At 32.7% G+C, this 16,898-nt stretch overlaps 2 protein-coding genes across 4 annotated transcripts in view; both read left to right on the forward strand.

Annotated features, from left to right (window-relative positions):
* The first annotated feature begins 4 nt into the window (after positions 1-4).
* LOC111050332 (tetraspanin-31) lies at positions 5-16,718 on the forward strand. 3 transcript variants are annotated; one of them, XM_039434702.1, is made up of 7 exons: positions 5-277; positions 2,448-2,615; positions 3,179-3,277; positions 4,647-4,769; positions 6,274-6,405; positions 8,299-8,392; positions 11,912-14,479. In XM_039434702.1, exons 1-6 carry the CDS (start codon positions 218-220, stop codon positions 8,371-8,373), a joined length of 657 nt encoding a protein of 218 aa, XP_039290636.1. In that variant the 5' UTR covers positions 5-217; the 3' UTR covers positions 8,374-8,392; positions 11,912-14,479. The 3 variants fall into 3 exon arrangements, with proteins under 3 accessions (XP_039290636.1, XP_039290637.1, XP_039290638.1); XM_039434703.1 differs by lacking the exon at positions 11,912-14,479 and adding an exon at positions 8,946-9,189; XM_039434704.1 differs by lacking the exon at positions 11,912-14,479 and adding an exon at positions 16,599-16,718 and having other exon boundaries at positions 8-277.
* The window catches only part of LOC111050331 (peroxidase), a 53,187-nt gene continuing 52,983 nt past the window's right edge, over positions 16,695-16,898 (forward strand). The window contains exon 1 of the mRNA XM_039434698.1: positions 16,695-16,715. The gene's annotated coding sequence lies outside the window, so the exon portion shown is untranslated. The remainder of the gene's footprint in view (positions 16,716-16,898) is intronic.

A 16,898-nucleotide genomic window follows, 5' to 3' on the forward strand; every position in this document is an offset into this window, starting at 1 on the left:
TTGCATCATTTTGCATTTGCATTCCTCTCTGAACTTGTCGTCTGTTAGATCGTCTGATCTTTATAAACAGTTTCCAGCTTCCGAAATACGTTAATTTGGGCTATTTTTACATTTACCAGGCTATGCAAATTGAGTTCATTATATTCTACTCTGGCTAGATTTATTAAATAACCGTTTATCATCTTTACAGCGTGCGATTACACACAGGTTATCAAAGATGTGTGGTGGTTTCACCTGTACAAAAAACACCTTGACAGCGCTAAATGTTTTGTACATTGTAAGTATAAATTGCGGCTTTTCTCTACATTTATAGCTATTAAAACGTTGAGTTATATGTATTTTGATTTGTAAATTTAATCAAGCTGTACTGTAGACCCACTGTTGTCATGTTCCGTATGCCTAGCGGTGTAGCGGTTTCTCCTAAGATCTGAATCCGCTGCAACACAAGTCTTGGTCTCCAGAGGCAACCTTGGGGTGTTTCTGTCTGGACTAAGTATGGAGAACGTGACCTGAAAATGCTCGCTCCTCGCGCGCTCCCCCGGGCATTGCATCGATGTCTCAACCTCTGTTTTAATGATTTGCAGTGACTATAGCAGGTTCTCATGGTAATGGGAAAATCGCCAACCAGGGGGGCACCACAGCTGAGCTGACTTATGTGATGACTGTGTGAGTGCGTGACTCCATCCCTGGAAGTCACGGCCTTCACGGCTTGGTGAAGGCTCCAGACTATGAGAGGTTCATCACTTGACCGAGTCGTCTGAATTCTCCGTCTCTGGAATTTATTGGCACGATGGAGTGTTTAAATTGTTCGATGGAGTTTCGGGGTAGCCATTGAGAGATCAGTGGGAATCAGGGTACCCCCGTCTCTGGAAGTAGCAGGCATGTAAAATTACTATGTGTGCTTTTCAGCGCATAGTTGAACCCAGACTGTGGAACGTGGGTAGCGCCTCTGTCTCTTGAAGTAGCATCAAAGCATGTCAAAATACCCCACTCTTACTAGTATTACTTTCCGAAACGCTCGCGTCCCCTTATATGCGCCTGTGAGGTGGACATGCAAGTACCCACCTTTAAGACGAATAGAATTGGGGACCACGAATCTTTTTCCTGGCCTGTAGTCAAGTTAGAGGATACGTCCGGGCCCGACCAGCCCACGTACCGCCGGAACTGCGCAGAGCCCCGATCGAGGTGGACGGTCCATTGGGGTGCCCCGACCGAAATGGGCGATCAACTGGGGTCATTTAATTTCACTGCAATGCAGGCTGAACTCCTCTGTGATACTTGCTTACTGACGTGGCAATGCCGATTAGATGGGTAGTAGTTCGCGTGTCAAATCTCACGGGATATGCAAACAGCTGGTGCCCACTTGGAGATGTGACGTTAACGTATGGCGTCGTGCCAAAAACCTTGTAGGCCAACTGTTTTACAAAAAGATTCAGATGCTATTTCAATAATTGTTTCTTAGAAATATCAATAATTAGTTATTCATTAAGTTAGTATTTTGTATAGCCTACATATTGATTTATCTTTATGATAAGGTGTGAGCGTACTGTCAACCGAGCCGGTGTGTTCAAAAAATTGTCTCCTTCTCCCAAAGGTTCTGTTCACTCTTCTCAATAAATCAATTGATGAAAGATAATATTATTTTTACAAGAAGATCTGTGACAGACTAAATTTAACTATGAACATGAACAAGACAGTCCACATCCGCTTCAAACCGTGAAATAGGCTAGATTCCTGGAGAAAAAGGCAAGACAATACTAGATTAAGGTGAAATAAAAACGATTTAACGTTCCACATAATTCATTTGAGCCAAACTGAAGTTTATATGATAACAGCTGTAAACTTTTCTATGCTTACATTCATTTCATGATTCAATCATACTCTACCTTTTTAACTTGTAAAAACCCACTCTTTCAAAGATATCTAGACGGATATATGATGTTCTGTAACTCATCTCTTAATCTAGTATTCAATTCATTTTTTCTTCCGTCTGTGACCAGAGCATATATCGGATAGGCATTGTCGTTTAATAAAAACACATAAGTTCAAATATTAAAGCTGCGTTTACACCAAAGTTATTAACAAAATGCTTATTTCTCCGTCCTTATAGATTCTATTAGATTAAACGGAGCTTCACAAACATATATGCACATCATGTGTATGATAAGTTATGATCAATCTAATAGAATCTATAAGACAGAAAAATAAGCATTTTGTTAATAGCTTTGTTGTAAACGCAGCTTTACACTTATCTCAAGATGGCCGATCATAAAGACTGACGAAGCTTACAATCTCCTCCTCATTCAAAGAATAGAAAGGGAGATTAATCAGTTTCTCTTGGTGCACTTAGTAGATTACATCTTAATCTTAATAATATAACACTGGTTATTTTGTCTCACATAACGTTTTTACATTCCTAATTACATGAATTTGATGTATTTTTTCAGATTGTGGGATTCATTCTGATATCAGTTGCTGTCTATGGAAGAGAATCAGCGTTGGGAACTAATCTTCCCATCATCAGTGGAATAATGACGTGCGGAGTTTTTCTGATCATGGTCGCCATTCTTGGATTGTTCGGAGCCATCAAGCACAATCAAGTCATGTTGTTCTTTGTATCCTTTTTAATTCTACAAAAAAATTGTAAAATCTATAAGAATTATTTTATTTGAAAGATAGTATATCTGAGACTATCAATAACATGGTGAGTGATGCACAGATAAGTAACTGAACTCAATTACTACATAATCATAATATTATAAGTTGTACAAATATTTATTTATTGAATAGAGTAAACAATACAGTAGTCGGAAAAGAAAAGAACAGGCTATTGCTGAAAGACAGCTGAGTAGCTCTTCTCATACCAATTAAAACTATTTAAATCAAATTTCTTCTTAAATAGACAAAACACAAATTTCAGCTTCATTTTAATAAGTGGACAATCTTACTTCATTTTCAAGATTGATGGTCGTAGTTATTTGTTTCAATGACAGGTACCGTATTCGTTTATAAGAGTGGAATAAAATCAACGAGACGTAATCAAAGAGTTCTATTCTTTATCATTAAATAAACTCTCATATTGAACTGTTTTAATATGTCGTATATATTGCTCGCTGTATGCATAATGAATTCAAATTCAAGCATTATGATATTTTCCTTAACTTGATTTTTATCACAGTACATGATTATACTATTCATGCTATTTGTTGTTCAATTTGGAATTGCCTGTGCTTGTCTGGGAGTTGACATGCAGGAACAAGAAAAACTCGCCGAAGAGGTTGGTTTATTTCCCTTTAAGGTTTATAGTAAATATATATTGTAACTATTTGCAACTTATTGTAACTTTGATAATGAGATTATATTACAGGTCTCAAAAACGTCTCACGGAATTGCCTGTAAAAACTCTCCGGCAGGGTGGAGACAACTGTCGCGAAGTCGTTTGTTCACAAGGCCCCAAACTAATGGTCTCCCGGTGCCGCAAAGAGCATGCATATTAATTCTCCCATCATTCTCCCCTATGTCCAAAGCTCTGCCAATTCATGTAGATGCATAACAATATAATTATCTATAGTTATTATATTACAAATTGCTTTTTCATAGTCTATATTATGTAAATTCATCTATAATTTTGCTGTATTGTAAGCTATTGTATATAAGTGTATAAGCCAGTATATATTGTAATCTACATTAATAAAGTACTCAATCAATCAATCAATCAATCATTACGCTGTTAAAGCTGCCACCTTTTACTATATAACAATAACAATTCATTTATTTGATCCATAATATAATACGTGAATATAAGATCTTGTCAAACATAAATTTACACAGAAGTTGTCAAGTACAGAGTAAATTGAATAAATCTATAAAAAATCACATCAAATGCAATCCATTCAGGCAGGCACTATAAGCTGAAATGTAATATCACGGTTGGAGTTCAAAAAATTGAATTTTATACTTATTTTCTTTGGATTGAATATAATGTCATTGAGTAATACTATTATTATTACTGTAATACTATTCAAATTTCAATATTGTATCATGTTCTTCGCCTTATACTCTCATAATTTTGTAAAATAATGATATCTATTCTAATAATTCTGTTAGAATCCTCTAATAATTGAGCTTTCATTTGCTGTTACCTTCGAAATATCCTCTTTGATTGAGAATATTCTTTTATTGATTCCCAAAATCTATACTTAGAATAACTCCAGCAAATTACAATATTATCATATTTAAACAATTTCAGTTGCAATTCTACTATTAGTAAGCTCTTTTGCTGACATAGAGCTAGCTTGGGAAAGAAGCAGTGTTGAGAAACATGTATGTGACTTTTACTTGGATGTTGAGAAACATGTATGTGACTTTTACTTGGATGAATAAATCCAAAAAAATCTCAAATTATCAAGTGAAAAAGCAATATGCTGTTTTCTACTTGTAATGTTTCATTTTCACAAAACCCAGGGTTTCGATGATCAAGGCATCATCTACAGTTTTTATTTCATTATGAAAAGATTCTACATCACTGAATACAGTGTTCAATTCTCTATTATGTTATGTGGCCCTTCTCTTCTTCATTATTACGATATTATCTCATAGCTTTCATTGAATATTAATGCTAATTTGTGTTATTTTGTGGGTTTCAGGGCTGGAAAACAGTGAGCATGAGTGTCAAGTCGAAAGTGCAGAAGGCATTCAGCTGCTGTGGATTCGACAATTACGAGCACAATGCTACTGATCCTATGGGACATCCAGAATGCATCTCAGATGTGAGTTAAAAAAAGATGAAATCTTTTCCATTTGGCAGAGTTAGAACTATTTTTGTGTTGAAGAGAAGGGGATAAATTTTGTTTGATTTAATTTGATTCCTCCAAACATACAATACAATATGGTCTTCACAACTCAACACACGTAAAATGAACTGAAATCAAGACAATTTACGAAAGGCAATTCTTACCATTTCAACCTGAATCACTGGACAAAAATACAAAATTGACACTTTGGTGAAAATCTAAGTGGTTAGATAAGATATTCTGACTGCTAGGTCGGACTGTTATTGTATCGTCTAGAGGAGTCATCTATATTTTTACTTTCCTTGCCCTATTACCATAGGTAAGGAAAGTATTGCTTTCCGAAAAAAATTAAGGTACCCCAATTTCTAAATTTCTGTACGTTTCAAGGTCCCCTGAGTCCAAAAAAGTCGTTTTTATGTATTGGTCTGTATGTGTGTGTATATGAGTGTATGTGCGTCTGTGTACACGATATCTCATCTCTAAGTTAACGGAATGACTTGAAATTTGGAACTTAGGGTCCTTACACTATAAAGATCCTACACGAACAATTTCGATCAAATGCAATTCAAGATGGCGGCTAAAATGGCAAAAATGTTGTCAAAAACAGGGTTTTTCGCGATTTTCTCGAAAACGGCTCCAACGATGTTGATTAAATTTATACCTAAAATAGCCATTGATAAGTTCTATCAACTGCCACAAGTCTCATATCTGTGGAAATTTCAGGAGCTCCGCCCCATCTATGCAAAGTTTGATTTTAGATTCGCAATTATCAGGCTTCAGATACAATTCAAACAAAAAAATGCAAATGGAAAAGATTCAGCATGAAAATCTCTACAATTAAAGTTCAGTGACATTTTCACCTAAAATTGAAAATTAGCTTGAAATTCGATAAAATGTTATTATTCAATTGAAAACTGTTGGCAACTGTTGATTCTATTAAATCATTCACTATGAAGAGATAACAGACCTCATGTCTCTCCAGTGTTATTGTCCTGTCACCAGCTGGCACAGATCTTTGAGATGCGCGGGAACACTAGCGTCAGGTGATCAGTTTTCATAACGGCAAGGAAAGTTGTGTGAGTGCGCCACACCAGATTTTATTGATAATGTATGTGTAGCATCAGAATAATGGTCCATAAACAAGTTGAATTGCAATGAGCTGTCCTCAATGATTCATTCGTGTCCAGTTTTCTTTTAAATTTATTTGTCATCTTTGGTCTAAATTTGGGAGAGGAATAGCCCAAGATCACCTTATTTTTTCTCTCCCTATCATTTTTGATGATGTACTTGTTGTATGAATCAATAAAGAATAAAGAAAGTCTTCAATTAATTTTCTTACCGTCCCAATTTCAATCAATTTTTTATTTTTATAATTCCAGAATATTGTGCTACTGTTTCGAATGATGAAACCGCATAGAGCTGCTATCTTCAGTTGCTAATGATTCTTCCACAGTTTTATTTAATTTTCTTTGTTTTTCAGCCATTGTGTTGCAGTGAATCGAAAACTGGGAGCATGTGTGTCTGCCCACCCTGTATGAGCAAACTGCAGAGCACCATTGACTATGCATTCAAGCTGTGTGGAGGAATTGGTCTTTTCTACAGTTTCACTGAGGTACGAAATCTAAAATCTATTTCTCATGCTTCTGTTAGCAATACAAGCTAAGTTAGTCACTATTTTCAATTTTATACAGTTCAATTTCTTGACAGTTTTGTAATTTTACTTTTGACAATTCATCGTTAACATTTATTATTATTATTTATTTATTCACATTGTGTACAAATACTTAACATGAGGAAAGGCACAACAGGCTCATGCCCAAAACTGTCCCATTTCCAATTTATATTATACTGTTCAAATCAAAATGTTGGTTATGTCACTTTCACTTTTCAAAATACAATTTACACTCTTCAATACTCAGATAAACGATTTATGTGATTGAACACAAATCCGCATTAAAAAAGCAAACAAATATAACATTTTGATGATAATATTGAAGCTGAAAATTTCACATTACAAATTTTTCCATGACAATTAAAACTTTTCCTTTCTCAGTGATGAAAATATGGTTTTACGGGTTTTACAGGCTAAATTTTCGACAAGTTCATTACTTATTTCTACTTTTTGAAATTCATAGTTTAGATTCATCATTAGTCACCTACTTAGATTTATAGTCACATTTTGCACCTATATTGATAACTCATTCACTATGAGCTTCAGTGGTTTTTGTACACTTACACTGCTGCAGCGTGAATCGATTTACTTAAGAGGGATATAATCATAGAAAAATTAGTCGTGTCTCTGGATGTTCCAAAATAATATATATGCAAGGAAGGGCATTCAATGAACAAGAATTCCACATGATAAGCTGTGAATTGTTGAAATTCGAAAAATTGGCCAAAGAAATTAAAGTTCTTAGATAATTGCTAAAAATAATCTGAAAATATGTCATTTGCAATAACCGAATAGGATGTTTGGAATTTCTGTGAAATATCTGGACGGAAACTCCAAAGTAAAACCATTATCTCAAGTTTTTCGGAATACTATCGGGTTGGCCGAATTTAGCTTATCTTTCTGATAATTTGCTTTCAGTTTCCTGTCCCAGTTGCAAAATAACTGGATTGCAATGATCTGATGGGTTATTTATTAAAAGAGTGCTATGAGCTGATAGTCATGATACTTACTTGTATTGGATTTGATATTGCTCGAAACTTTCATCATTTATTAGATTCATTTACAATATTGGCTCTTAAAAAATAAACTAAACCATGTGTTTTCATACAGGGTTTCTATCCAATCCTTGTAAAATGTGTTGCTTTATTAATCCAATTATAATTTCAGCTTACAAGCTATAACACTCTAATCAAAGTTATATTATTAATTACCAAGAAAACTACTGATCCAGTATCTCATTCTACTAACTAAATCCTTCATGTAATAAGAGATCGAAAGTTAAGTGATTGGACGACACGACTGAGTTTTTAAAAATTGAAACTTTATTAACACTACAACTACAGAAAATACCGAATTAAAGAATTTCGGGAGCCGAGTGCTCTCGTCAAGAGTTTGAGTAGAACTAACTGAAAATAATTAATTGAGACATAAAGAAGACAATGCATAGTCAGCTATATTCTATAACAATGGGGTTGTAATACTACTACTATAGATATTTAACTGAAGACAAATCTATTTTTTAGAGCAGTTCAATTTCAATTTTGTGAATCCTGAAGTCGAATTGATATTGTCGGATTCAAATATGAGGCCATGATTTATGAAACAGTACTTATTTTGTTAAAAATCTGGCACTGGTCACTGTTAATTGTTGTTCATTTTTTCTTTCGATCTGTTGTAATCGATTACAAAACCGTAATTAAATATAATCAGTCGGTTAAATAAACATGTAACGTGCTGATAGAGTTTGAACAACATTAAAAATATTACCATTACCAACTTTCATTAGTTTAATTTGTTTCTATTATTCCGTTATTAACAATTTATTGTTCACAGTTTGTTGGTGTCTGGCTGACAGTGAGATATCGCAATCAAAAGGACCCTCGTGCGAATCCCAGTGCTTTTCTCTAACTTTTAAGCCATGGAAGAGGTGAGTTATTTAAAGAATGGAAATTGAAACAAATTCGAAAAGTCGTATTGGAAAAAGGTTTAATAGAAATTTGTAAAATTGTATTGGAAAGAGGTTTATATAGTTGGAATTAACAGCATGCTTTGAGTTAATTGGTGGTATACTTATATTTGTTAATGTTAGCATCAAATGCTAAGATTTAATGCTAATGTAACTCAAATTTTCAAATGTATTTCAATTTAATCTTTTACAATGTATCCTATCTTGTAGTTCCATATGAATGTAATCTTATACAATCTGATAATTCATCCCGATTTAATTCGAAATCAAAATAACAACATACCGTAACGTTACTAAATAACATCAATAAGGTAAAATTTAAAATAATAAAATATTACATATTCATACATACATTGAATTACAACTGTTATTATTATTATTATTTGATGAAAAATGTTAGATAAGGTGATTATAATGATTAAATCATAATAGTTGGTCAAAATCTAGCAATAAATTTGAAATGTCACATGATTTATCGAATCAGTGATGTAACAAATATTTTCAATAATTCTAGGAAACCTACCGATGCGGTTACCACTTCCTCCACAATCGAAGATCTCCAATCAACAAACTGCAGTTAAAAACTTCAGATTATTCTGCAACATGGCTATAATAATTAATCAATGAAATGTATTATTTTCAACTAGTAGCTTAATCAAATGGAATCGATTATTTTTGAATAAGGCTAGCTGAGAATTTAGTTCAACGTAGATGAGAATGTAGAAGCTGAAATGAAATGATGAATTTTAGTCATATATTTGTGTTAGTGGAAAAATGTAGTTATACAGGGTGTTTCAGAAGTAGTGTCGAGAATTTTAGGGTATTGTACCTGGATGCTAGGAGACTACAAATGTCATATTTGAAGTGTCCAAAACTCAGCGGTTATCCTTATAGCTGCCATTTTGTTTTTTTCACTTAAAAATTTTTATCTCAAGAACGAAATGTTGTATTGATCTGAAATTTGGCATGAATATTTATGCTATAAAGACTCAACTATAAAAAATAAAAAAAAAATTTTCGTTGAAATTTTTCAAAATGGCGGCCATTTTAAATTTTTGATGGCGAATATCTCGAAAACCGTCCATTTTACAGAAAATTTACAAGAGACAAAAAAGTTAGCAAATTTTTTCACGATTCCAATGATACCTAATTTATTAAGATTGGTCGAGAATAACAGAGAAAATAATTTTTTTCGTACTGCATGCATGACCACTTTTCACCATTTAAAGATCAATATTAATTTTTTTTATAATTTCATGAAAACCGTTCTTATTACAGAAATATACAAGAATAACTTTCCTCCAAATTTTATTTTACATTGAAAAATATTAATTTCACTCAAATCGGTTCACTGATACTAATGCAGCAATTGCTCAAAATGCCGTCCTTCAACTTGATTACACAGTCTGCACCTTTCAATCATGGACCGTCGAACTGCTATAAAGCATTTTCATCATCTTGAATGGCACCTGCTGCAGCAACCACTCTTGCCACAAGGTCTTCTTCGTTTTCTACTGGCGTGCTGTAAACAAGGTCTTTCATATGGCCCCAGAAAAAAAAATCTAAAGGGTTGAGGTCAGGTGAACGTGCGGGCCACGGTACTGGTCCACCCCGCCCAATCCACCGCTGACGATAGGTCATGTTCAGAAAGTCCGTAACAACATTTCCGAAATGAGCAGGGGCACCATCATGTTGAAACCAAATATTATATCTGTTTGCAAGAGGCACATCTTCCAAAAGTTCTGGTAGTATGTCTCTTAAAAAAGTAATGTACGTGGGAGAATTCAGACGATTAGGAAGAATGTATGGTCCAATCACGCGATTACCTAAGATACCCGTCCAAACATTCAGCGAAAATCTATGCTGATAACCACGCACTTTGACCTCATGAGGATTGTCTAAGGCCCAGACGTGACTGTTGCGAGAGTTGAAGATTCCTTCTCTTGTAAAGCTGGACTCATCGGTAAATAACACATTTTCTAGAAAATTTGGTTGGATAATGTCTTGCTGAAGAAACCAACGGGCACAGTTTACTCTTGGCTCATAGTCGCGTTCAACCAATGAGTGAACTTTTTGAAAGCGGAAGTCTTTCCTTGTTTAGTACACGCCACACAGAAGAAGCACTTGAATTGATTTGCTTTGCAACTGCTCTCGTACTCGTTCTAGGATTGAAATCGAATTTCTGCAATACTTCCTCTTCAAAAGCAACATTTCGAACTGCTCGAGGCCTACCAGCAATTACCCTGTTCCGTTCAAATGAACCAACTTCTCTCAGCCGATTGTGAGTTCTTGTGAACACCTTGTCGGAAGGGAGACGGCGGTTTGGAAATGCAGCTGCATACATTCTTCTTGCTTCGGTCGCATTGCCAAGAGCTGCTCCATACATGAAGTGAATATCGGTGTACTCCAGCGAACTAAATTCCATTACAATAATTAAATATTTGTGTAGAAGCAACGTAAGAAAATATTGAAACTGGAAATTTAAGATAGAAATAAGACCTAGGAAACGTGAGACTAAGAAATAGGAAGCACTACATCTGGTTCTTTACTTTTAATGAAACAACAATACTTTTACAAGACAAACATTATCATCTGAAAACCATTGTAAATCATCTGTTTGCCCATATGGAGCCATACCGAGTTTCAAAGCTTCATCTTAAATACATCTGGAATTAAAAAATTAATATTGATCTTTAAATGGTGAAAAGTGGTCATGCATGCAGTACGAAAAAAATTTCTCTGTTATTCTTCGACCAATCTTAATAAATTAGGTATCATTGGAATCGTGAAAAAATTTGCTAACTTTTTTGTCTCTTGTAAATTTTCTGTAAAATGGACGGTTTTCGAGATATTCGCCATCAAAAATTTAAAATGGCCGCCATTTTGAAAAATTTCAACAAAAATTTTTTTTTTTATTTTTTAAGCCATGGAAGAGGTGAGTTATTTAAAGAATGGAAATTGAAACAAATTCGAAAAGTCGTATTGGAAAAAAGGTTTAATAGAAATTTGTAAAATTGTATTGGAAAGAGGTTTATATAGTTGGAATTAACAGCATGCTTTGAGTTAATTGGTGGTATACTTATATTTGTTAATGTTAGCATCAAATGCTAAGATTTAATGCTAATGTAACTCAAATTTTCAAATGTATTTCAATTTAATCTTTTACAATGTATCCTATCTTGTAGTTCCATATGAATGTAATCTTATACAATCTGATAATTCATCCCGATTTAATTCGAAATCAAAATAACACCATACCGTAACGTTACTATATAACACCAATAAGGTATTTAAAATAATAAAATATTACATATTCATACATACATTGAATTACAACTATTATTATTTTTTGATGAAAAATGTTAGATAAGGTGATTATAATGATTAAATCATAATAGTTGGTCAAAATCTAGCAATAAATTTGAAATGTCACATGATTTATCGAATCAGTGATGTAACAAATATTTTCAATAATTCTAGGAAACCTACCGATGCGGTTACCAACTTCCTCCACAATCGAAGATCTCCAATCAACAAACTGCAGTTAAAAACTTCAGATTATTCTGCAACATGGCTATAATAATTAATCAATGAAATGTATTTATTTTCAACTAGTAGCTTAATCAAATGGAATCGATTTATTTTTGAATAAGGCTAGCTGAGAATTTAGTTCAACTTAGATGAGAATGTAGAAGCTGAAATGAAATGATGAATTTTAGTCATATATTTGTGTTAGTTGAAAAATGTAGTTATATATTATTATCAATGTTTCATACGCATTGAAACCCTAAAATTGTGATCTATGGAGTAAATTTTAGAATTTTCCCACCTTAGAATTCTGGTCTAATGGATCATATTTTTACAATGGTGTCATCCACCATTGAAACCCCAAAATTGTGATTTGTATAGTGAATTTCAAATTTTTCACCGTAGAGCTCTAGTCTGATGAAACTTTTAATTTTATTAATTGCTAAATCTTGTATAATATTTTTATCATGGTGTCATGTACCAGTAAATTGTGATCTGAGGTGTCCCCAAAACCGGATATCATTGAGAAAATTGTGATCTTTGATGTAACCTACATGGATTAAAAAATGTAGTATTTAGCATTTATGTGGACACGTTGATCTCTATAATGAAATTTGCTTATAATTTTAATTGAAATATGCCCGGAGTGCAGTGATCCACTGTTTTTAATACAGTATTTCGAATCACTATCAAGCTTTTAGTTGTTTTAGAATTAATTTACTAACAATCCTTAAAAGTTATACTAATCTGAATAGTAAGAATAGTATACTAATCTGAATCTTAAAAGTTTATTCTAATCCAAATGAATTGAGATTTTGTTATGGTTTCTTGAGTACTCTGTACTTCAATTCATAGTTTTGATTAATTGCATCTTGATTATAACTAAACTAATATTTTACTATTAGTTACTTCAACCATGTAGATTGAATTTGTCTCCTTTCAAATGATTTTTCTTCCACCTACTATGTGAAATCGTATTTTCTCACTGGAACAAGGGTATCTGATTGAGACCTTCTCTTTTCCCAAGGGACTAATTTTTGTAGACCAAGTACTTTTAATAACTAGGTACTAAATTTGAATACGTACTTTTAGAATGGGTACTAAAACTTGAACATATTGGGGACTAGAAATTTGTCATGTATTGGTATTTTTATTGGTGGCATGGATATAGATTAATATGTTGGAGGTATCTGTTTGGAACAGAGGATTATAAACAAGGAAAAGTTTAACATTGTTTTAATTATTGGTGTAGGTGGGGCAAAAATGCTTTGTGCATCATATGACTAAAGTTCTGTTTCTCCCAGGAAAAATAATTGTTCTACGTTTCCCTCGGTGAGAAAAATTTCTAATCAATTTTGTAGATGCACAAATAAACATTGATCATTTCTAAATATCTGAATTTGATGAAACTTTTTACTCACAAAGTCTAGTTCACCTGTCATTATATGATTTGAGATACAGCATCGTTTTTGCTTGCTCTATCAAGTCATGTTTGATCTATTTTCGATAAATTGTCTGCCTAGTACGTGGTCTATAACTATAAGGCAATATTATTAATAAAAATACAATTTGATTTAATTTTTCCTGCTTAGTATATTTACGTCAATTCTCATATTTAAATGAGTTAGTAGTTTCTTATAACCGTTTTCTTTATTAGAGCAAAAATACAATGATTGTGATAACACATATTTTCGTAAAGAGCCAAGTAGGAGAGTATTTTTAATTACTAGTTTTTATATTAACAGGATTATCCATTTATCACTGGCTATTGTAATCTAATATCATAAAGTTCACTTGGAGTTTGTGTTTTATCATGGACTTGTATTTACAATACTTGCTTTGACAAATTTCCATATTTACATCCATAGTTTCTGAAAATTGAGGAACAGTTTTTTTTATAAAAGTCGTTCAATTTTCCTCGTAAAAACTGGAACGATTATAGAACGTTTGGTCTCAATTTTCAAAAGTTCAATAACTGCTGCCCCCTCAATCAATACATTGTTCTAATATCCAATAGAATAAGTTTAGAAATAATGTCGGTGAAATAATCTGACTTGGAATGGTGTTGGTCCTTGTTTCTAGTAGCATGAATATCGAATAATAAAATTCAATTATTTTACTGAAATTTTTTTCAAATAAAAGTGATAAAATGTGATGTCATTAAATATTGGTAGGCAAGAATTCAAACCCTGAATCAAATGTTTTTTAGTAATTGATTTTAATCTTCAAAGATAAGAGAATTGAAATGAATCCATTCAAAGCATGTAACCAATAATTGAATGTTTAATAAAACAATCAAATTTGAAGCCTTGAATTTCAAACCATATTGAGTCTAGTCATACCTTTAATATTTTATACAAACTGTAGTTGGATGTAATCGTACTAATATAATATCTGTAGCATAAGTAATTGTTTTAAAATGTGTGAGCATATTATGTATTTTCCTTTATAGCGATAGAGTAAAACGCTACTAATGTGATGTAGAGCTTATAATTTGAGTAAAGTGATGCATTTATGAAATGTAGTTTTTATTTATCAGTGCTGTTACAACTCATATATTCAAGTCTTGAATTTCTCTATCCATTACGAACTGCTCTATGTTACATCAAGTTTTGACACTAAAATAACGACTTGAAGACTATATAATTTATGGAAAATGTAAAATATTTACTCACTGATTGACAGTCAGTAAGTTATTTTGGTGTCAAAACTTGATTTTATATATCCAATCTTTTGTACGAGTAGGTTGGTGTCATCATTGATTGGTGTCGGTATGCTGATTATTATGGGTAAAACTAGTTTTTAATGTATTATGAATCTTGAACGTAGTCACCAGTCCCTAAAGCTGCGTTTACACCAAAGTTATTAACAAAATTTTGATAACTTAATCCTTATAGATTCTATTAGATTGAACGGAACTTGACAAACACATATGTTCATCATTTGTATGATAAGTTATGTTCAATGTAATAGAATCTATGAGGATTAAGTTATTAACATTTTGTTAATAACTTTGGTGTAAATGTAGCGTAACTACAAACAAATTAGGGTCAAGACTCATGAGACGTTTTTCATACGAGTCGGCTGGTCAGGATGCTCTACGATTGGCTGATTGGGTTGCGTTCGGGAATCAGCTGGTAATCAGCCAATTCTAGAGCTTCCTGCCTTGTTGATTCGTCTGAAAAACGCCCCATGTGGCTTAGCCGTCAGTTATTGGTTCGCATAATATTGAACATTTTAGCTCGCGTCGTTCCATCAAAACTAATCTGAGAGTAACTGAGAATTAATAATTTACAAGCAGATTTATCATTATAAATAAAATGAGGAATATTATTAATATTGTCCACAGTCTAATTTTATTCATCACGTTGCACTGTGCTAACTGATCTACTTATTGCTAACTGATCTACTGTCTTATTGCTAACTGATCTACTACTGCTCGTTACTCGCACAAAAGCTTTGCCCATGTAAGGAACCTTCTTCAAGTTTTGTATTATGTATATTGTTTGTACTTTCTAAAAATAAGAATAGAGATAATTTCAATAGGTAATAGATAATAAATGGAAAACCCATGCTAGTTCTCTCACGGTTTTTGAATAGAAGTTGTTCCTTTGAACTATTCGATAAAAAATAATTTTATATTCATAACATCTATCAGTAAATGAAAAAACAGGAATTTTTGTTTCGAATGTAATCCTTTTCCTCTAAAAACCAACTCATGTAACATCGCCATACTTGATATACTCCTAGAAAAACTCCTGCTAAATTCCAGACTGTCCCTATGAAAAGTTGGCAATTCAATACATCATATTAAAATATTACATAATAGAAAAACAAAGATTCAGTGCATTATTAAATTTGTTTGCAAAACAAGTATCTAGTAATTTTATCAGTGTGTAAAACCGTTGAACCGTGTGAATACAACTATTATCAAAACTTAATAATTAATTACATTCTAATTAGGAAACTTAACTGTTTCTCAATGAGTTTGTTTTTCATTATGAATGAGTAATACAACTCATTATCAGTAGCCCTTGTTAGATTATTATGTAATGCGCGAAATTATTAACTTTTGTGACGTATTGTTTTTTTGCAAACAATGAATTTGAAGAGTTTGTTTACTATGTTTGTTTTGATTTCTTTCAAGTTAGAATTTTCAACAAATATGCGGAAGCTGATTGTGTTTCAAATGAGTATTTATTTCTATTTTTGTCGCACTCTCTAACTCTCGGTGATTGAATTTTATTTGGACTTATTCATTTATTCTTACATTGAATAATCACAATTCATACACCAAACATCTCTTCAAGGGCTGAATTATTATCATAGTTCAACTTAGTGGTTCAGAGTATTTCTCAACTTTTAAACACCCATATACATTTTCACCAGAAATGCCCTCGTTTTACAAGCCTGCGTTGACAAAAAGTCGTTATTTCAATTGAAAAAATTAGTTTTCTATTTCTTACAGGAGCGCTAAATTGACCGATTGGTCAACAGGCATCAATATGTCTCAAAGTTTATATTAATTCAATATATTCTACTCAAGTTTTGTTCTACTTATTTGTAATTTCAATACTCAACTTCTAATGTTCTGTTGATACGCCGATTTCTAATATTTTCCTTTTCATATTTTTTCTAGTGTCCAGATAAGACGTCTTATTCTTTGCCAAGTTTAAATCCTGAGTTGCACACCTGTTCATATGCTTTGCCCACTGCTTGCTTTTTTAGCAGACTACTTCCAGTGTATATCATTTCGGTATGTTTTGCTTTGCACTTTTTTATTTCATTATTCAGTATCACAATTAGCGCCAGTTGCACAAGAGCCGGTTAAATTTTAATCGTGTTTAATTTTACGAGAACTAATCATAGAAGTCTTCTTTTCGAAAAAAAAAGTTCTCTGATTGGCTCTCGTGAAACCAATCACGATTAAAATTTAACT

The sequence above is a fragment of the Nilaparvata lugens genome, chromosome 8 (assembly GCF_014356525.2).
Source record: "Nilaparvata lugens isolate BPH chromosome 8, ASM1435652v1, whole genome shotgun sequence".
In the NCBI taxonomy this organism is placed as follows: Eukaryota; Metazoa; Arthropoda; class Insecta; order Hemiptera; family Delphacidae; genus Nilaparvata; species Nilaparvata lugens.

What these genes read in the sequence shown, in the direction of transcription:
- LOC111050332 (XM_039434702.1), top strand. Translation starts at nt 218, where the DNA reads ATGTGTGGTGGTTTCACCTGTACAAAAAACACCTTGACAGCGCTAAAT. An exon ending in AAGAAAAACTCGCCGAAGAG is followed by an intron (nt 3,278 to 4,646) that starts GTTGGTTTATTT and finishes TGTGGGTTTCAG; the next exon opens with GGCTGGAAAACAGTGAGCAT. An exon ending in TTTTCTACAGTTTCACTGAG is followed by an intron (nt 6,406 to 8,298) that starts GTACGAAATCTA and finishes TATTGTTCACAG; the next exon opens with TTTGTTGGTGTCTGGCTGAC.